Below are 21,712 nucleotides of genomic sequence, written 5' to 3'. Positions count from 1 at the left end.
AAAAATGTTTTGAGCTGAAGGGTGCAGGGGGCAAATCTAGCCCTGCTACAGCAAAATCTGACTCAATGCATTCTTGTTAATTATGAGCACTTATATACCTCACAATTAATGAATTTTTAACTAAAGCTACCTCAAAACTCATGCTCTCACATCCACCCCCTTCACTAAGCTCCGGTTCACAGATGCACTCTATCCCCTCTGAACCCAGTTATTGGAAAGAGTCCAACCCTCCCCACTCCCCAGCCTTTCACAGAGATTATGACACTGCTTCCCCTGCTCCCCTTCCAGCAGAAGAGGAAGAGCAAAACCTAGTTGATGCATTAGTCACTGGACTCAGGCGCAGGGTTGCTTGCACTGTTATGAGTCACCCCTACCCAGTTCACCGCACTGCTACTATTACAATTTTGGACTTTTACCTCAGATAATTTCCTCGTGCTCACTAGTCAAAGATCACTCCTATAAGCAAGCTTGCTTCTTAGAGACAAGAGTGTGTCTTTACGTGCTCAATAGTGGATAATTGTAATGAGTCCAGGAGTCAAACTGAAATACTTGGTACTTGGATTCAGCTCACTTAATATATCATATGTCCTCACATGATCTCCTTAACACCCTAGTACGAAGATGGGCATGGATGATGGTGGTTTTGAAAGGGAAGAGGACAGTACCTGAGGAGAGGGAACCATTTACAACCATTTTAAGGTTATGCCCCTTGTTCTGGATTCTCCCACCTCCTATTTTGCTAAATCTAATGCTCATCTGGTTTTTAGCCTAGTCAAAGGTTGGATAAGTTAAAAAATATTACAGTACAAAGAGTTACACAATACCTCAGAGTACACCCTTCATTGCAAGAATTGGGTAAATACTTTCCTAAGGAAACAGAAGTTAGCTTATGAAGTCCTGAAGTACTACAATTGTTCAAAACACATTGTATCATAGAAGTCAGATGCACAAGTATTTCAACACAACTCTTGCTTAATGCAAACTTCCATAAAATGCAAACATGTCTGTCTGAACTGTTATATGTGGATCAAACTATAAAAGGGTGTACCATGCGTTACTCAGTACAGACCTAAGCTGCTGCATGTTCAGGTGAACTTAAGTTACTTTACATTTAGGCTTAAGTATAACACAGAATAATTCTGAAAAGTATTAATCTGAATTAAATAGATTTCACTGATTTAAGATATTACTTCCTTGCAAATTACTTATTTGTCTATGATTTATTCTACAGGTCCTTTTTTAAGTGTTGTACACACACTATCAAAAGCATCACTGAATACAAGACCAGTGACAGACCTGCTTCAAAGCATCAGGATGGGGAAGGCATTTTTCTTGACTCGTAAGCACTGTATATTTTGTGTAATAGTTTCTTTATTTCAAACGTACTGAAATGGCAAATGCAGCCATCTCCCAGGGGTAATTTTCAATGGCTGGCCACCCGTTTCTCGATGTCTGCCATGAACAGTGGACGTTGTTCGAATGGTGCCATGGGATTCTTTGCACCCACAGAAACAAGCAGACGGCAGCTCAGTTTAACATCTCATCCAAAAGGTGGTACCACCAACTACGTGGACACCATCTGTGATTTTCCAACGTGCGCTGGGAGAGGGCCGGTTTTCTCAACCCCAGCACACGTTCAGAAAATTATCCCTCCTGTCTGGATCAATGAGATTTTTCACGAACTGTCAGCTGACATAATGTGCTCAAGTCCCGGAGTCTCTTTATCTTTAAAAAACACAATCACTATCTAGACATAGAAAGTAGATTATACAGTACAGCAATTGACTTAAGATGTAGATGTTAGAATATACTTTTACTTCAGAGAATAATCAAATTAAAATATTAATTGAAATTAGTTTGTAATGTATCCTTTTAACACTAAAGTTATGCTGGTATTTAATACAATTTTTACAATTATGATATGAAGTAAAAATATGTATTTATTTTTATTTTAGTGAGTTTGGTCTTCTTGCTGTATTTCTCGCTGGGTAAGTTATTCCACATTTATAGTTTATATATATATATAGTGGTATAGTTCATTGGTCCAAGGGATGGTAGTGCAATGGTTAGGTTACTGGAGTAGTAATCCAGTCGAACGTGAGTTCATAATCCCACCATGACAGTTTGAGAATTTGAATTTGGTTTAAACATTGAAATTAATAGAAATCAGGAGAGATATATAATGGGCAGCTGAATTTGATATTGCCTGTTTTACATTATCGCCCAAAGTCAAAATGATCCCCTTAGCTCTCCTAAGCAGCAGTAAAACAGATTGACTCAAAGCCAACTTGAAGACCTTGGATAAGCGAGATTTCCTGACAGTAAGGTCTGTTGTGCTATTGGTGCAGTGGAGATAGTGGGAAATCCTGCCTAATAACACCCCTTAAAGTGAAAGGTTCTGTGAAAAGTCTTTTACTGCAACTAAGAAAGAATGCGCCAAAGTCAATATCATAATTCACTTGAAAAAATTTGTGCTAAATACTAGAGTAGAAGATGTGGTTATTTCACTGCACTCTGTCAAATCCTATGACTTACCATACTGGAACTACTGTGTGTTATGCTCAGGTCAATAATCCTCCTCAGTATATCTACGATTCATCCGCTCTAAGCAAAGCTCACCTGTTCATATTTGATATTGCCTCAGTGCAGTTCCAAAGTAGGTGTCCAGGATTTTTTTCCCGAGCTTTGTGCAATCAGTTTTCAGCTTCGAGATGGAGCATTAGCTTCTCCAGCTTACATGGGTCCATTCTTTCTTATTTTATTAGAACCTTTTAAGAGGCGTCGAGGAGGTTATCTGCCAGATCTGTTTGGTTAGTTATGCACAAAATAATGACAGTATTGTCCTTGAAAGTGTATAGACAAGAACAATGAAGATGATCCTGGCGCTCAACAATTCAAGCTATGAAGAAAGGGTATAGAAGCCTGGTTTGTTTTCTTTGGCCTAATTGGAATTTTCTAGGTTATAACAAGAGTGACTGGCAGAGCAGGCTCGAGGGGCCGAATGGCCTACTCCTGCTCTTAATTCATATGTTCGTATGTTCGTAAAATTAATCCAAGCAAATTGTTCACTATAATGAAAGTTTCAAACACTAGGAGACACAAATGTAAATTAAGAATGTTTGCAGTAAAGAGAAGTCAGACCAAACTTTTTCATCTAAAGCATAATAGAGTTGTGAAATAAATGACATGGGGAATCCATTGAAGTGGACAAAGTACGTGGACTTGAGAGACAATTAAATGTGTTTACAGAGAGACGAGATTGAGTGGGATGATAAGAAGGTGCATAGGTGGGGTTGATTTAATCCCGGTGACTTTTCCAGTTCCCAAATATGTTTGTATTCTTGGCCATCAGCTCCTGGGATTTCCTCCCTATTTCCTGAAAAATGGTAACAGCTTTTCACGTTTCTGTCTGTTGATCAGATTCCTCTAAAAATGGTTGGGGGAAGGGGAGGGGTAATTTTTTGTCTTCAATGCTCCCAATGCTGAACGTGCAAATTAAAATGAATTGACAACAATTTTTGGAAGGTGTGAGCCCAAATTCCCTTTAATGTGCAAAGTTCCTGCAGCAGGAGCACTTAAGACGAACAGTTTACCCTGAGGATAAATGTGAAAATTTCCCTGTAAACAAAAGTAAAAAAAGATACCCTTAGAACCCCATCAAAAGATAAGGATTCAACAAAGTGTGATATGTGTTGTCCTTTTTTAGTTATGCCACATTGTGTTTAATATTTGAAATAATTGCTAATTTTCTTCACACTTTAGCCTCCTCCTACAACCTGGTTTGTTACTACACAAACTGGTCTCAGTACAGACCAGAAGGTGCGAAATTTTTCCCAGAAAATATTGACCCCTGCCTTTGCACCCACCTGACCTATGCCTTCGCCAGCATGACAAACAACCACGAACTCACCACCTATGAATGGAATGATGACGCTATCTACAAGAGATTCAATGAACTGAAAAATAAGTAAGTCATATCATTCCCTCTGAGCTACATTAGTTACAATCTTCAGATCCATTTCACAATTTACAATTATTCTCACGTTAAGTTACTTAAAAATTCGGTAACCAAATGATCACTGACATAATTGGCCTGTATTCTTTATATGGATAGAGAAAGTAAACGTTGATGTGATTTGCTCTTCACTTATTCACTGCAATAGTGACTTTTATGGTGTCTTCTTTTTCTTAACAGAAATAATAATCTGAAAACACTTCTGGCCATAGGAGGTTGGAATTTTGGCACCAGCAGGTAAAATTTGTAATATTTTCATTTTTGCAAAATAGAAAACGTCCCAAACTTCAATGAGTTGAAAAATATCAATGTCGGCATTTCTCCAATTACCTAGTAAAGTGAAATTGGCAATTTTCAACTATGAAACAACTATGGCAACACGTACCCAGCTTAAGGAATCCTAGGCTTCCTATAAAATTTCTCATTTAGTTGCTGAGAAATGTAGATTGCTCAGTCAGACAGATAACCCAAATAATGGGGCCATTTTAGCAGGAATTTAACTCTAAGTCATTGGTTTTCAAACGGGCGTCTGCAGAACAGGGAGGATGGTGGGTTTGATCCTAAGGGGCATTATGAAAAATTATAAATTTCTAACATCGAAGATTCTGTGTATACAGCGCACCACTGACCATGATGATGGGAGGGGGAGAACCATTTGTCCTGATTGCTATTCCAGTTAGCCAATAGAGATAATGTTCCCACCTATTTTCTTTGTATTTCACAACTGCACAAGATCATTAAAGGTGAGGAAGGCCATTCGGCCCATCTTAGCTCATTCATACAGAAAGGCCTTGCAACATCTTAAATGATTTCAGGATTTTCATGTCCACTACAAGAAGTAGTCCATACCTTGGTTACTGCTTGTGCGAAGAAGAATTTCCTTACATCAGTCCAACATTTGTCTTTTACTAGTTTGAACCTGTGCTCTTGTTCCCTCACTAACATTAATTTCTGTTGCCAAGATCAATTAATAAGGCCTTTTCCATGATTGTAATTCCTGTTTTTTTAGTTTTACTTTGGGTAACTGACATTGCCTTTCAGACGTTAGAACCAGGGGTTCGAGGGAATTGTCAATATTTGCACAGTGTCACACCTACAGAAAAGTTTGAAAACTGCTATTCGAAGCTGCTGGTGATAAGCATGAATGGATGGTGTTTCTGTTCCTTAATAGTCCTCTGCAACAGTGTGACATTTGAAGAACACGTACTGATCTGAAAATGTGCAATTACTGACTTTAATAATACATGAAAAGAGAATAGCAGGAGTAAAGTGTTCTCCACAAAAGAACTTGCATTTATATAGCACCTTTCACGCCCTCAGGACATCCCAAAATGCTTTATAGCCAATGAAGTACTTTTGAACTGTAGTCAGTGTTGTAATGTAGGAAACGCAGCATCTAATTTGCACATAGCAGATTGACCAGATAATTTATTTTAGTGATGTTGGTTGAGGGATATATATTGGCCAGGACACTGGAGAGAACTCCTCTGTTCTTCTTCGAAATAGTGCCATTGGACCTTTTAAGTCCACTTGAGAGGTCAGACGGGGCCTCGGTTTAATGTCTCATCAGAAAGCTGGCACCTCCCTCAGTGTCAGCCTAAATTTTGTGCTGAGGTTACTAGAGTTGGACTTGAACCCATAACCTTCTGACTCAGAGGCGAGTCCTTTTTTTCTGAACTTACAGATATATCTTACTGTAATCCACTAGAAAATACAGTCAACACTAAATTGCCACCATTTTGAATTTTGCTTAAAAAAAAACCCCTTCTGTACAAATCACCCCATAGCCATAAGTTCCCCAATTCCGTTCATGAGCAACAAACAAATGACTACAAAATCAGAGAGTAGAAGTCCATTACCGATAGCAATTAAAATTCAACAATTTTAAGAAGCCATTTTATCATTTCTTGTTGGAACTAGAGTATCCGAGTAAATTTGGGTTTCAATCAGTGCCAGAAATTTAACCCAAAAACATAGGAATGTAAAATAAATCCCAGGTACAGACTTACCATTGTACAATATCACTAATGTAAATTTTTGTATATTTAAGTAGAAAATTATTCAGGAAGAATCCGTTGACATATTTTTGTGACAATGACGGAAATGTCAGAATATAGGGGATGGTTTCCAACAGGCACTGTTGCCATGTGAAGCTTTAACACTCTTGTGCTAAATTTTTCTGTGCTCTTTTTTAAAATGCAGGCATTAAACTGTTAAACAGGGGAGTTTAATATGACCGTGTTAAGTGCTCAAAGGAACAATACTGGTCAGAAAAATACCCCATCGTTAATCAAAAGGATACTTTTGAATGTAATGCTTTCTCTATTTCCAATTTGTTCCCGTGGTTAGATTTACCAACATGGTCGCTACACAGCAAAATCGAGCAACATTCATCAGTTCCGCAGTTGCCTTTCTGCGGAAGCACAGATTTGACGGTTTAGACCTGGACTGGGAGTATCCTGGCTCTCGGGACAGTCCAGCAGAAGATAAAAAGCACTTCACAACCTTGGTCAAGGTGAAGGTCTAAGGCTATCATCTTTAATGTAACGCTTATGGGAACATTGCAGAAAAACAGCTCTGTATCTATTTCAGCAACAATATATCTCACATCTCATTCCTTTTGGTCAATATGTTAGTTCTGCTAAAAGCCTTAGACTGTCTGGAACAACAAAACAAAGCTAAAGTGCAAATGAGCTTTCGAGACCCTAAAACCAATAATCCACCACCATAGCCAGTGAAGGCCACGTCTTCATGAAAATGTTTGAAAGACAAGCACTGAAAATGACCCTAGCATATTTAGTTTAACCAGGATCTCAGGGAGGTACACGCAGTATCACATAAAATAAATCCTATGCACATCCAATGTCAGCAGTTTAAGATAGACAGAATACCCATGAATGGTACACTATCAACAGGAGCTGTGACTACAGTAATTATGTTCTGAAGAGTGTTTATCATCATTAAAAATCGAAATGTACTCATCTTTTGCAGGAATTGCTAAACGCCTTTAATACAGAGGCGGACTCTACTGGGAACAGCAGACTCCTGCTTACAGCCGCAGTTGCTGCTGGTAAAGAGACCATCGATGCCGGATATGAGATAGCTGAGGTTTCACAGTAAGTGAAACTTATAGAAAGATTGAAACTTTCAACCTTTAGGAAAAAGCTTTCATAATGGACCATTTAAAACATAATAAATAAACCAATTTAAGGAGTTTTATTAATCATGTGAAGATTAGCTAAAGATTTTGAAAGATGTTCCTCACTTTTTGTGGCCAAGGGTTCAAGCAAGTGTCCTGTTCTAATGATACTTCCTATATTAATCTAGCTGGCAACCAGCAGCTGTGTGAGGTCAGGTCCCAGTGACATATCTCTAACTAAAGTTTAGCATAAAGCAGCTGTAGAAATAACACAACATTCTGTCCACTACAAGGAATAATATTTGTTATTTTTATTTTGGTTCTTTCTTTCTGCTCAGCCTCCCAATTTCACGCCCTCTGCTTCGGCTATAACTGATGGACAGTTTTCCCGTACTTCTCTGATTTAAACGAACTGGGGTTGACTTTGTGGAGCATGAGACCACTTGATGTTTCCCATTGCCTGAGATAATGGGCTATAAATTTGGTTGTGAAGCGTCCGTTGTTTCGGCGCTACGCGATCTCCCGAAGTTCCAAAATGGAGTCCGGGATACGCGTGCACACTTCTAGCATTATGTGCGCTGGATGCCATCTTGGTAAAGGGTTTCGCACACACTCAGATAACGAACACTGGCAGCATGTAAAGTAGGGAGAATATGTGTTAGATCAGTGTGCAACGCTGAATTAAAGTGATAGACACCATTTTGGCACTTAACGCTCCACTCAATGCATTATCTTAACCACGAATACCTAAAGATGTCTTAGACAACCTGGAGGATACCCCTCCAGCACTATTTAAAGGGACCATGCAGGATTTACAGGTTAGTTGATGGATTATTGCTTTTGGCTGTAGATGCATTTAGGCCTGTTTTTGGAGGTCTCCTATACTTGAATACTGGGACGAGGGGACAGAGCGCAAAATTTAGAGCCAGGACGTGCAGGCATGAAGTTAGGAAATGCTTCTACATTCAAAGGGTGGTAGAAGTTTGGAATGCTCTTCTGCAAACAGCAGTTGATGCTAGCTCAATTGTGAATTTTAAATCTGAGATTGATAGATTTCTGTGTACCAAGGGTATTAAGGGATATCGGGCTAAGGCAGGTATATGGAGTTATGTCACAGATCAATCATGATCTCACTGAATGGCAAAACAGGCTTGAGGGGCTAAATGCCACTGCCACTTGCTGCCTCCTGTTCTGTGCACCACCTTCTCCTGCAAGAAAGCAAGAAATGTGTCGGTGAATGTCCTGTAGGATGTCTAGGTGATGTGCCTGTCATGGTTGAATAGGTGCCAATGTGTGTGGCCTGTGAGTCATGGGTGTGCAGTTTGCAACAATAGTAATGTGTGAGGGTGAGAGGAAGCATCTGATTGGAAGAATTGAGTACTGATTGAAAGAGTTTGTTGGTATGTGGGTGATGGGAGTGTAGTGTGTGGAGCAGTGGATGTGGCTATTGGTGCAGTTGGTAGGAGATGCCACTTGGCAGTTGCCTTCACTCACCTTGACCACTTGTGTCAAAGCATTGAACTCTTCTTGCTCTGCATCCATGTTCGTGGTGCTATGCACCTGGCATTGACTGCATCCCTACTGCCTCTTGAGCATATGTCTGGAGGTCCTCTTGCACCCCCCCCCCCCCCACCCCCAGATATAGAATGCCCCTCCTTCTGTCCATCTCTTGCACCAAGGCCTCTAGTGCATTGGCAGAGAACCTTGGTGCACGCTCTCTCGCAGGCCTGGTGCAAACTCAGATCGGCAGATTGGTAACGTCTGGCATGCAGATTAGAGGATGTGGGATTTAGTAGTGTGCAACCTTCATTCAATGTTTTAACTCATTAGTTTGTAAACATAGGGATGGGACCTGCATCTGTGTTTTACGTGTGTGATGTCTGATCTCCGTTCAGACTCCGTGCGGACCCGTATCTTATATTTTGCAAATAAGAAGTGCAGGCTGCCTTTAAGAGGTGCAGCATGCTTTTAAGAGGTGCAGCCTGCCTTTAAGAGGTGCAAGAAAATCACGTGATATTTGGGCCCCTCCTGATGGTGAGGAGTGCAATCACTGTGGATAGGCCTGATTGCTGTGCTTGGATGAGGTAAGTGACATTCGTGCTGCCTGCATCGGAACCACCGGGCGTGGGTTAATCGCACACCGCGATGCCCGCGCCCAGATTCGGGCCTTATTCAATTTAACCCCTGCTGTTCTCCAACCTAATGAGAACTGCCATCTAGTGGCTTGGCTGAGAAATAAAGAAACTCCATTATCAAGAGTTGCTATACTTGGACTGTTCTATTCTAGGTAGTCTACTATTAGAACCATTGGCCCACCAGTAATAATTACAATGATTATTATAATTAACTCTTAAAAAAAACTATTTAAAAAAATGTTGAATTGTAATGCTTCATGTAGTAACTTTTTTTTAAACAGATATCTAGATTTTATCTCTGTGATGGCATATGATTTTCATGGTTCCTGGGAGAAAGTCACTGGACACAATAGCCCTCTGTATCGTGGCTCTGCTGACCAAGGCAAATTTGCTTACTTTAATATTGTAAGTCTATTTGAAAAAAATGACATCTATATTTATCTTTTTCATTACCGCTCTAATATTTTACCAATATGTTATAGCAAAACATTTTTAGTTTGTAAAACTTCATTAAAGATATGAAGCTAAATTATCTTGCAGGACTATGCTGTAAAATACTGGAGAGACAATGGTGCCCCTGCAGAGAAACTAATTGTTGGATTCCCAACATATGGACGTAGCTTCACCCTTAGCACCTCTGACACATCTGTTGGTGCTCCAATTTCTGGTCCTGGCCAAGCTGGCCAATTAACCAGGGAGCCTGGATTCTGGGCTTACTATGAGGTAATTATGCTGAAAATGTTATTAATTTATCACATGATAAATTTTCTAAAGTTTATCTTAAACAGAAAGTGATCAGGATTACATTGTTTAAACACATTGGGGTAGAATTTTCTTGGTGGTTCCCCGACCTACCACCATAACTTCGATGGAAACCCCGACGAAATGGAATAAACGGCCGTTTATGCTGTTTCTCCAGGATTTCTGTAAACCTTCCATCGAAACTATGGCCAGAGATCAGAGGAACCTTCATGGAAATTCCAGGCAATAGTACTTACCTTTTATTGATTTTGTTTGTTATTAATTACTGTTAACTATTCATTAAAGGAACATTCAATTAATATGCAAAATACTACACAATATCTACAATGATACTACAACTACAAAGATACTGCACTGTATCTTTATCTTACCCTAGTTAGCTTATCTTTAGGGGAGATTTAAAAAAAGAAAGACTTGTGCTTATATAGTACCTTATAACAGCTCTCAGAGACATCTCAATGTGCTTCATATACAGTGAATAATCGCAGCAGTCATTTAGCATACAGCAAGATCCTACAAAAAGCAATGACATGAACGCTCAGGTTTCAGTGACATTGTTCATAGGAATGTCGGGCCACGACATGACAATAACTCCCTGCTCTTTTTTAACCTTTGCCATATGATCTATACCAACAGAACAGGCAGATGGGAATTTAGTTTAGCATCTCATCAAAGGGCAGCACTTCCAGCAACATTGCACTCCCTCAGTAATGCATGAGAGTTTCAACCTGCATTATGTGCTTAAGTCCAGACATGGAACCCACAGCCTGCTGGCTCTGGGCTCAGAATATCACCAATGGAGCCAAGCTGACACCCGAAGGATAGCTCAATCATAGATGTTATGAAAATAGGAGTAGACTAAATACTAATTATAAATGGGACTGCAACTATGGGAAAACAGAATTTATTCTGCGGCGAGTTACTCACCTCCGGACTCCCCAAAGCCTTTCCGCCATCTACAAGACACAAGTCAGGAGTGTGATGGAATACTCTCCACTTGCCTGGCTGAGTGCAGCTCCAACAACACTCAAGAAGCTCGACACCATCTAGGACAAAGCAGCCCGCTTGATTGGCACCCCATCCACCACCTTAAACATTCACTCCCTCCACCATTGGCGCACCATGGCTGCAGTGTGTACCATCTACTAGATGCACTGCAGCAACTCGCCAAGGTTTCTTCGACAGCATCTCCCAAACCCGCGACCTCTACCACCTCGAAGGACAAGGGCAGCAGGCGCATGGGAACAACACCACCACCTGCATGTTCCCCTCCAAGTCACACACCATCCTGACTTGGAAATATATCGCCGTCCCTTCATCGTCGCTGGGTCAAAATCCCTTCCTAACAGCACCGTGGGAGAACCTTCACCACACGGACTGTGGCGGTTCAAGAAGGCGGCTCACCACCACCTTCTCAAGGGCAATTAGGGATGGGCAATAAATGCTGGTTTTGCCAGCGACGCCCACATCCCATGAATGAATTTTAAAAAATTGTTTGCATGCTAACAATATTGATTTGATTTTGATTGACAGATCTGCAGTTTTTTGAAAAGTGCTACCACAAAACTTATTGAAGACCAGCAGGTTCCTTATGCATTCAAGGAAAACCAATGGGTTGGATTTGACAATCAGCAGAGCTTTAAGACCAAAGTATGTGTTATAAATGTATTTCCATAATTTCACACATATGCCATATGTATTCACTTTACAGTTCAATAACAGCAGATATCTGCACAGGTCACTAAGATAATTTTATTAATAAATGTAAATTAAGGGAGATTTTTCAATCGTTGGCTTAGAAACTGGTAAAGTAATATTGTTCAGTCAAAAACTAACTAGTTGCATTATATAATTTTGGCACTGCAAAATAGGGAGCAAAGATAATAGTCCCAGGTTATAGTAGAAGTCAGGAGAAAAGGATGGTCCAGTGATTCCTCACACAACTCTGAATGTTGTCTAATTCTGACTGATCACACTCTGTATGGGAATATGTGCCACAGTCTGTTATGATAGTATTTCTCCTAACACAGGACAAGGTCGCATATTTTAAACATGATCTAAATATGAAAACTTAACAGTTGTCCTTCGCTTAGTCAGTGTAATTTACATCTGACGATCTGTTCTGATCATGGCTAGTTAAAGTAAATTCAAATTAAAGTTTCAATACTAGCAGATATGCGTACAAAAGGGGTCGCTGTAGCATCAGCACCACAAGTAAAGAACATCCAGGATTTGGTAACTCTTGTAGATATACACATTTATTTCAAGTCCTATGACTGATCCGTTCCATACCCCATGTAATGTGATAGACCCATTCCATATTTCGTGTTCTGTGATGAATCCATTTTATATTTTGAATTGGATACAAAAATAAGTTTTGCAGATCATTATTGTGACAGGTTATGAGCAATAGGATATTATACAGGGTGATTGACAGAAACACTAAGGATGTAACAGTTGGCGCACATGTGTAAAGAAGACTATGTAATTGAGATTAAGCACAATATAATGGACTTGTTACGAACAGGAGAATGCCCTCTGCCATTATTCACTGGAGTAACAATAGATATAGTCAAGTCAAGGGAAAAACCTTATTTCAAGGTATTATACGAATCCTGATAGAAAACAACATGGTACAATACAATTGAGGTGCAATAATCTTGGGAAAGCATGCTGATGTAAAAGAATAAGTCTGATGACAATGGCAGCAATATTCCTCTTCCTGCTGCTATCCAGACCACAATGCACCCAAAGTGCACTGTACCTCACCCAACCTGAATTGAAGGTTCAGGGGTTTAGCATGGCCCCAATGTGCCCCGAGCACAGACCCACCTCTGGCAGAGGTCTGCACCCAGGATCCAGGACAGGACAGCCAGTTGCTGCTGCAGCCTTAAGAGGCAGGGCCTTCTCGCTGTTGTCCAAAAACAGCAGCTAGAAGGAATCCAGCCCCAACAATCCAATGGGCCTGCATTAGAAAGAAAGGCAACTTACCTTTTTAGGCTTTCCTCGCCTGGCTGCCTGCCCTCTCAGACCCTCCAATCTGATGGGGACCAGATATGAGGGCTAGTGACAGTTTCTTCAGGCACCCCAATAAACAGCCATCATTCCCAAGAGAAAATGAGGTAGGAGGCATCGATGGGCTCCTCCCATCTCAATTCCATGGCACTATGATGCCTGCACCTGTTGTTTCCACAGGGGAAGCCCCAGAAATCCCAAAGGTGCCTCCTTCCTTTTACCTCTCCTATATGTTTGGGAACTGAGTATTCCTCAGAGGTATAGGAGAGGACTATCAGAGCCAATATATCCAGTGGAATATTTTTTAGAAGGAAAAGCATTAAGTCTTGAACAAAATGTCAATTTTATTTAACAAAACACATTTTTTAATTGTATTTTTATATCTTTTTAACTCTAGGGTCAGTGGCTGAAGGATAACAACTTTGGAGGTGGCATGGTGTGGGCTTTGGATCTGGATGATTTCAGTGGAACTCAATGCGATGAAGGAATTTACCCTTTGATCAAAACATTGAAGACCCTCCTCGGCATTACTGGTTTGGATAAATTATTATATGTAACCCAACTAAAATTGAACTGCATCCTATTGCTACAATCTATAATATGTTAACAAATCTTATGTCTGCATGCACTTCTTGTGTACAAAACCTCACTTCCTGTTGTCATACTTTTGTCACATTGTTGTGCCTATATTTTCCATTCTAAATTCCTATGTCCACTTTTATAATGGAAACTGCCTCTATAACTTTCTCACACTGTAATGACATGATCCCATCAGTGTCTTGCCCCAGTTCTGCATCTTTGTGCACCTATACTACAGAGAAACTCTTAAGCACCAACCAACTCTACACCTCTGCTTCCCAAATTGCTGTAGGTTTTGCTATTTTACTGTAAGTAATAATATAAATCAAAAGTATTTCATACAAATAATGAAATAATGTATGATTTTTAATGAGAACAGCATTACATCAGTGGCCCTGGTCCAATTATCCCCCACCCACTAACGCAGCTCCCACCTAAAGTCTTGACTGCCTGTGTGGAATGCCATGGGAGATTGAGCAGTGTTATTGTAAACAGTTAAATGTTACACAGATAATGGCAATGTCAAGCTGTTTAAATATGTAGAGATTTAAAATGACAAATGATGCTTTAAATTATCTTGGGAGAAGGTGTTAGCAGGTCAAACGCAAAAACAAAGTTCTCAACCTGATTTATACATCCCTCCATGGCCTCAACCTATTCTTCCTCTGCAACTTCCTTTGGTTCTAGGTGCTCACATGCATGCTCTACCCTTCCAACTCTAATCTCCGTTTTATCCCTTCCTCCACTCCACCTACAGTGGCAGAGCCTTCAACTGTCTTGGCCCCACACACTGAACCTCTCTTCCTAAAGCTGCCTTCACCCCGCCCCCACCCTCCCCTCCCCCTTCAGAGCCTCCTCAAACCCTTTCTCTTCAGCCATGGCTTCAGTCACCTCCCCAATTTGTTTGCTACTGCTACTCAATATCCTTTGCCATCTTTGTGCAGCGCTTTTTACGAATAAGGTGCTGTATAAGTGCGAGTTGTTGTGAAGGAGAGCTTCCTGATAACAGGCCTGAATTTGCATTCTCATACTTTGTGTCCCCTTGTCCTGTTGTCACAATTTTTAATTGTGTATTGAGGCAACTGAGTATGTCAAGAGAATGAAAATCCAAATCAGAATAATAGAATTCGAATCATTAAAATACCGTTTACATTTTGTTTTACAGAATGTAATCCTTCAACAAGTTCAACATTGCTACCTGTAACTGATACTGTCAATGCCACTACTACAGAAAGCTTTACTACAATTATTATTGCTGACATCGATTTGAGTGAAGGGTGCAAAGACAAACCCGATGGGTTATATGTTGACCTAAGTGATCGTCAAAAATATTACCAGTGTGACAGTGGACAAACCTTTCATCAGACTTGTCCCGATAATTTGGTCTTTGATAATAATTGTCGTTGTTGCAATTGGCCTTAATTAACACAATGGTAATAAACAGATTTGATTGCACCATAGTACATCAAAACTTAAATGAAAAATTAAAGCACTAAAATGAAAATGAATTTGATAGTGCGCTAGTCTGTCATTGTATTTACCAGAATTCATTACGGTAATATAAGATTGTGCCTTGGGTAACCACAGCTCTACTTTCATTTTATTAAATTGATTGTTGTGATAAATTAATTGTTTATGAGAAAGATGTTTTATGATTTAAAAATAAATAGCAGAGAATCACACAAAAAAATAATAGTTTTACTACTTGTCAGTGGAAACAGGTGCAATGGTGTCAACAAAGTACTTGATCATGATATTTGTATGATTTTATAGTCAGCATCTGGACACAATAAACAATGACCCTGCTTGATTTGTTAAAGCTATCTTATTTTCTCTGTTTTCCTTTCGTCTCTGTATTTTTTTTTCCTTTCAGCACAATAACAATAAAAACTGAGAAAGCAAGTAAAGAGAACTTGGATTGATTTTTTTTTGTTATTTTGTTTTGGATTTTTAATTCCCTTTGTCTCATATTTACTTGCACCCACACAGGTGCAGGGGTGGATAAATACACAGCACTACACTCTGTAGCTTGTGCCTATGATACGTCCTACACAGTCAGGACGAAGCAGCATCTACAGAATGTAAGATCTCCAACTCTCCGAGCCAGTCCACCTGGTACATCTTACAATTGGTACATTGGTAACTGGTTTGAATCTCAGAGACCCATGCGAGAATTGAAATGTATGAAAAGAAAAACTCAAAAAATAAGTACAAGATAAATTTGAAATCTGTAATATTTGAGCAATTAGGCAGAGAAATTAATGCTGAGGAGTAATGGATAGTCTTTAAAACCATTCCAAAGCAAAACAAAACAATATACTTTCCACGGGTTAAGAAAAGGGCACATGGCAAAACAAAACCAAAAGTGGCTAACTAGTTATATTCAAGGACAAATTAGACTCAAGCAAAAATACGTTTACAGATTAAAGGAATATAATTCACAGGAGAATAGAGACAAATATTGGGCACAATTAAGGGAAAGGAAAGCCGCTAGCATAACAACCAAGACATTAATGGAGAAGGAGATAGACAATTGCAGTAGCAATAGCAAAAGATTTTTTAGTTATGTTACGAGTCAGGGGACCAGTAACGACTGCATAGGGCCATTTAAATACACCTCAGGTCAGAAGCATATGGACTCCCAAGGAATAGGGGGAGTTTGTAAGTTGTAACTTAAGCTGTAGGTATACCCAACATTGTTCACTTGCATTTGAGGAAAAGAACACAAAAGTACATAAAAGCTTGAAGGGGAAAACTGCTAAAGGGGAAAGGGGAAAATGCACAAAATTGATGATACTGTTCTTGGGGGTCCATAGGCATGCTCCCCACATAAAATGTTGAATTTTTAAATTATAAATGATGCATTCTGGTTGATTTTAAGCACTTTTATATTTCACAATGGCCAACCTATAAAACACAGAAAAGCTGGCGAACAACTTCGAAAAAATTAATACAGGCCGAAAGAAAAGCTGACAGCCCTGACCTTGCCTGAAAAACGGTGGAATCCTCATTTATGTGCATGAAAGGAGTTTCTGCCGCACCTCTGGCAAAGTTATGGCAGCAGAGCAGGAGCAGCTCTGAGGAAATTCCTGGCCTATGTATCAATATACAACTCACAGCTGGGGGTTGCCTGTCAGCACAAAACTTCAGTCAGGGTGGAGAGCAATTAGTGGATGACTAAAGCTCCAAAATTCCAGGGAAGGAGGGAAGGAAGTAGAGTTTCCTTCTCTGCCTCTCCCCTCAGTCTCACTCCGATATGACTGTTGCGCTCATGGGCCAGACAGGGTCCTCTGCCCTCAGCCCCATTCCTACTGTGAATAGAAGTGATTCCAGCCACTGTATACCACAGGTAGGAGCTCCTGTTATTGTGATCATTCCTGCCGTGAATTTTCACGTTAAAAGTAATACATTCCAGTTAATTTTAAGCACTCTCATACTTCACAATTAATATTTTTTCTTTCAAAAAGAGAAAAACAAAATTACATTTTGATTTTCAATCGACCAATCAGGTCATCACTTACCCAAACCTACTTCTGAATACTGCAAGCAGGAACTCCCATTCTCACCAGAATTCCCACCTACAGTATACAGAAGCAGCAATCTGGGCTATTAGCGCTGGAAGCAGCATGAAGAGGAGGAACAAAACTGCCTGGTGCACTAATCACCGGACTCGGGGGCAGGGCTAGTTGCACTGGTTTGTGTCAGCAAAGGTACAAGCAATGGAGATGATTTCCATGCATATAGTTGAGCGGATGGGCCAATAGGAGGATTCCACTACCCACATCAGCAATGCACTGCAGGAACATTCCAACAGCCGACAGAACACCTGGGAGAGACTGACAGGAGATTCCTGTGGCATCAAGAAGCCAGCAACAGTTTCTAAGAACATTGGTCGCTTCTAGAATGGCCGCAAACAGTGCCACAGTAGATGCTTTGAACAGGATACTTTCACAGTGCTTCCAAGCACTGGTTAGGACTAGTTGGTTTATACTGACCAGTAGCTCCTCTAAGTATCTGCCCATCACCAGTAGTCTGCAAAGACTGGATGCAGATGTCACCATCTCTCCAGAGAGTTGTAAACAATTTTACAACACCAAGTTATAGTCCAACAATTTTATTTGAAATTCACAAGCTTTCGGAGGCTTCCTCCTTCCTCAGGTGAATGTTGTGGAAATGGATTTCCACAACATTCACCTGAGGAAGGAGGAAGCCTCCGAATGCTTGTGAATTTCAAATAAAATTGTTGGACTATAACCTGGTGTTGTAAAATTGTTTACAATTGTCAACCCCAGTCCATCACCGGCATCTCCACATCATCTCCAGAGAGTGACATTAAGTCTGTTGCCTTAAGACCCCCTCCAATGGTTACACAGGAGGGAGCTTTCTGGGCATCTGGTATTGACATGCAGGATAAGGTCATTGGCATTACATACTAGCTGGACATAAATAGAATGAAAACTTTTCCTATTCACAAAATTGAGGGGTTCTCATATTAGGCTTTAAGTGCCACATGCCTTACTCCTTGCCAGCCTATAGAACTGTGTAACTCACTCCCTTTGCTTGTCTGCTTCCATTGGGAAGGATATGAATTGCTCAGCCCTTCTGAATAGAGCATCAGTGACCTTCTTGATGCAACGGTGAGCAGCTGCCTGACTAATGTGGCCTGGAAGGATCCAGATGCAAATAAGGCAGTGATGACATTGACTGATACAGAGAATGCTGCTCTCTTGGTGGAAGTGAGCTGGAGGTCTTCAACCAGCAGTTGAGATATTTCTCCAATAACCTTTCAATGGGTGGGGGGTGGGGGGTGGGGGGGGAGTGTAGCCTCCTGAGACACCGGTGGCCAGAGAAATCTAAGTGAGGCCCTTTGGTCTGCAGACCCTGATGAGTGGATGTGTGTGTTTAGGACAGAGATGCCTTCTGTGCAGCCTGTCACTGAGAGCACCCAATTTAGCCTCTTCTGTATCCTCATTCTCCTCTTTATAGCTCGAATAGAGGTATTCCGAATGGAAAATCCATTTCCCAATGCAAAGCAGTACTTTGAGCAGAGCTGCGTAAATGAGCAGCAAAAATCCAAACTGAATGTCCAAAGTACTAAAGAGATTGATATGCAGGCAAAGAAAGCACCAACCTTCAGTAGCAGCAAGCCAAATGACCTCCTCAATGTGATGTCAGCCTCAAAGACATTTTGCTGCTGCTCCTTCGGTCACTTATATAGTGCCGGTTATTATTTGGGGCAAGTTTGGGGCAGACGTTGGGAAAAATAGGTTGGAGGGGTTAGCCACACCCCCTTGACCTCATTTGAATGATGCAGATCAGGCTCCTGGTGAGTCTTAAAGGGAACTGGTACTTCCTGGGAGGATATTTCAAGTGTCGATTTGAGGTGGTAGCCTCTAAATATCCATTTTTCTCCATTTACCACCCCAACTCTGTCCCAAAACGGGCAGTAATTCAAAGGAAAATCCAGACCCTGCTCTTTATCTGAGCCAACATGAAACCAATGCCCAGCTATGGGTTTTATTGAGTTCACATCTAATTTGACTTAAGTGACCAAACAGGTCACCAGTTGGGCTTCTAAATAGGCATTGCCCATTGGCGGAAGGAAACAATTGACCAAACAAGTAGTCATTTATAGCTTCACCTCACCGTTTGTTTGTAAGTCACTTCAAGTGTCTGGCGGGCCTCATTATTGGCAATTACTGCTCAGGCCTGCAGCCCTCTTACCGGATAACCACTAGTGCCAGTGGTCACGTCAACAAGCTTCACTGGAAAACCACTGGTTGGGCTGTGGGTCAAACCAATAGGTCTCTCTATGAACGATTGCTACTTTGATCATTGCTATCCTCTATGTGCTGGGAATGATGAGGCATATATCCTGAATTTAGCTTTTCTTAATAGAAATGAGGCATTCTGTCATTGATCATAATTATAAGATCTGTGACAGCGGTGTTGCTGACTCTGTATTTCTGCACAACCCATCCACTCGACTCTCAGTCATCTTGGCCCCACACTCTGCAGATTTCATCCCAAATCATTCCACCTTGCTACTTCTTTGTCCACCTTCAGATGCCTCATACAAACCTACCTCTTTGACCCTGTCTTTGGTTACCTCCAATAATTCTCCTCTTATTAGAAATTTGCATCAGTTTTTCCTTTTGTGAAGCTATGTGTTACTATGTGTTAAAGGAGCTATGTAAATGCATGTTGTTGTTTTGTCATGTCAGGGTTGTAACTCCTTTCTTCAACTTGAAGGAAAGTTCTTTTTAGCCACCCAGCGCCTTGTTCCTGATCATGTACCATGTAATCAAAAAGTTGTTGATGCAAGTACCTTGTAAATGTAGAGAAACAACACCAGAAGCGATTTGTGTTCAACAGAATTGGACCTTGTGCCCATGTGTTTTGAATGAGGTATTGAGTTTTTGTATTTAATGTACGTTGATATTTTTTGGGTCCAGCATTTTGGACCACTCCTGTAGATTACCCTTCTGACTGACGCCTACAAAGTGTTTGGGAGCTGAATTGGAGGGAGAGGAGGTGGGGAATGGTGAAGGAGGTTGGATGGGAGGGAAATGGGTTGGGAAACCAGGCCGTGCCCTTACACCCTGCTCACATTTACATGCAGCAGGCAAGGAAGGGGCAGTCAACAGTAATCCCAGCGGGTAGTGAGAACTGGAGTTGGAGGCAGATAGGCAGCAGGAAGCCTCACCCCCAATTTTGCTGTTTTCTGTTGCTGTGCCACCTGATTTTGGGTGGGATCAAGGAAGAAAATCTCTCCTAGAAATGATAGGATGGCAGTGAACCCATACTGATTATAACTAAATAACCGCACCAGTTAGCTTAGGGACAGCTAGCTTAAAAGTGAACTTTTAACTGGATCACCAGCAAAGGTGCACTTTATTATCTTGTATAAGGAGTGGTAGGAAATTTATGACTATCGGATTCTTTTCTCTGATGTCATTCATGTAAAATAAAGCAGACTGTTGGTTTGCAATTCTGCCTTGTCTTACCAGTCTACTTTTCAGTCTGCCTTCTGCAAAGACAGGAGAAGATACATGGCAGCACATGGTAGATTCGGTTGGCCAAATTCCCATTGGCTAACAGCCACTCCCCACAAACTTCCCACCCATTCCAGGCCTCGTTCCACCACAGATGGGTGGGAATCTAACTGAAACAAACCTCCTGGCAATTAATCCTCCTCAATATCTGTGTAACAAACACTTATTCATCAACTAAATGACTGATTGGTGTCATTTTATATTGTGGAAACAGGATTAAAGTTGGTAGAAATCAGGATACCAAAACCCAGTTGAGTTCAGTTTTCATTCCTGTGTCCAACTCAAAAACATTTTCCCTGTGAAATGCAGGAATCCCTGTAGATATCGGAGTGCCGTGATTTGAGTTTGTGTAAAGGATTGAAATAAATGCTTCTGCCTTGAACTGTTATATCAGAAGTGGATTCATTCAGGTGAATTCTTTTTAACTGAAATTGTTATATTTCATTTATAAAAAAAAACACAAAGTAAACTGTTATCTGCATGAATTGATGATTTTATTTTGCTGTTTTCAATTGAGACAAATTAGACGCGGTGCATTAATGGTCTTTATCCATGAAGTGGTGACATTTCAGTGATTAAACAGAAGGCCAGTTACAGCTTCATCGATATCCAATGAAGATTAATGGCAGGCTGGAAAAATAAAGAGCATCTTAGTGCTCTCTTACCAAAAAAAAATTTAATATCACATCAGTAGTGTAAAAATCATCATGTGTTGTGTCTATTTTTTAATTTTAAATTATTTTGTTTTTTGCTCTACTCCATCAATAACACATCTTCATCGCCCAACAGGACTGACCAGAAACTCTCTCACAGACGTCCCCCAATTCCAATTTACAACCAGTTTCTGGTACATGTGCAAAAGCAGCTTGGGCTGAAATGAAAGTTAGTAACCCTGTATTATGAACATGTGTCACTGCAGAAGTCTATGAAACCACAGCACTGCAGTGCAAAGCCTCTGCGCCAACTGCAGGAGCATACCATCCATTTCAACCCAATTGAACTTAGGAAAATA

The 21,712-nt window shown here is 40.6% G+C and overlaps 1 protein-coding gene across 1 annotated transcript; it reads left to right on the top strand.

The window, feature by feature from the left end:
- The first annotated feature begins 992 nt into the window (after positions 1-992).
- On the top strand, positions 993-15,450 carry LOC137344515 (acidic mammalian chitinase-like). Its single transcript, XM_068007551.1, has 12 exons — positions 993-1,089; positions 1,232-1,339; positions 1,956-1,988; positions 3,763-3,967; positions 4,196-4,252; positions 6,365-6,530; positions 7,007-7,131; positions 9,571-9,694; positions 9,830-10,012; positions 11,585-11,701; positions 13,464-13,599; positions 14,811-15,450. The coding sequence occupies exons 2-12, from the start codon at positions 1,315-1,317 to the stop codon at positions 15,065-15,067; spliced, it is 1,428 nt and encodes a 475-aa protein (XP_067863652.1). The 5' UTR covers positions 993-1,089; positions 1,232-1,314; the 3' UTR covers positions 15,068-15,450.
- Positions 15,451-21,712: the final 6,262 nt, after the last annotated feature.

The sequence above is a fragment of the Heptranchias perlo genome, chromosome 27, assembly GCF_035084215.1.
Source record: "Heptranchias perlo isolate sHepPer1 chromosome 27, sHepPer1.hap1, whole genome shotgun sequence".
NCBI classification, from domain to species: Eukaryota; Metazoa; Chordata; class Chondrichthyes; order Hexanchiformes; family Hexanchidae; genus Heptranchias; species Heptranchias perlo.
The sequence above is the reverse complement of the archived record's forward strand: the minus strand, read 5'-3'. Positions and strand labels throughout refer to the sequence as shown.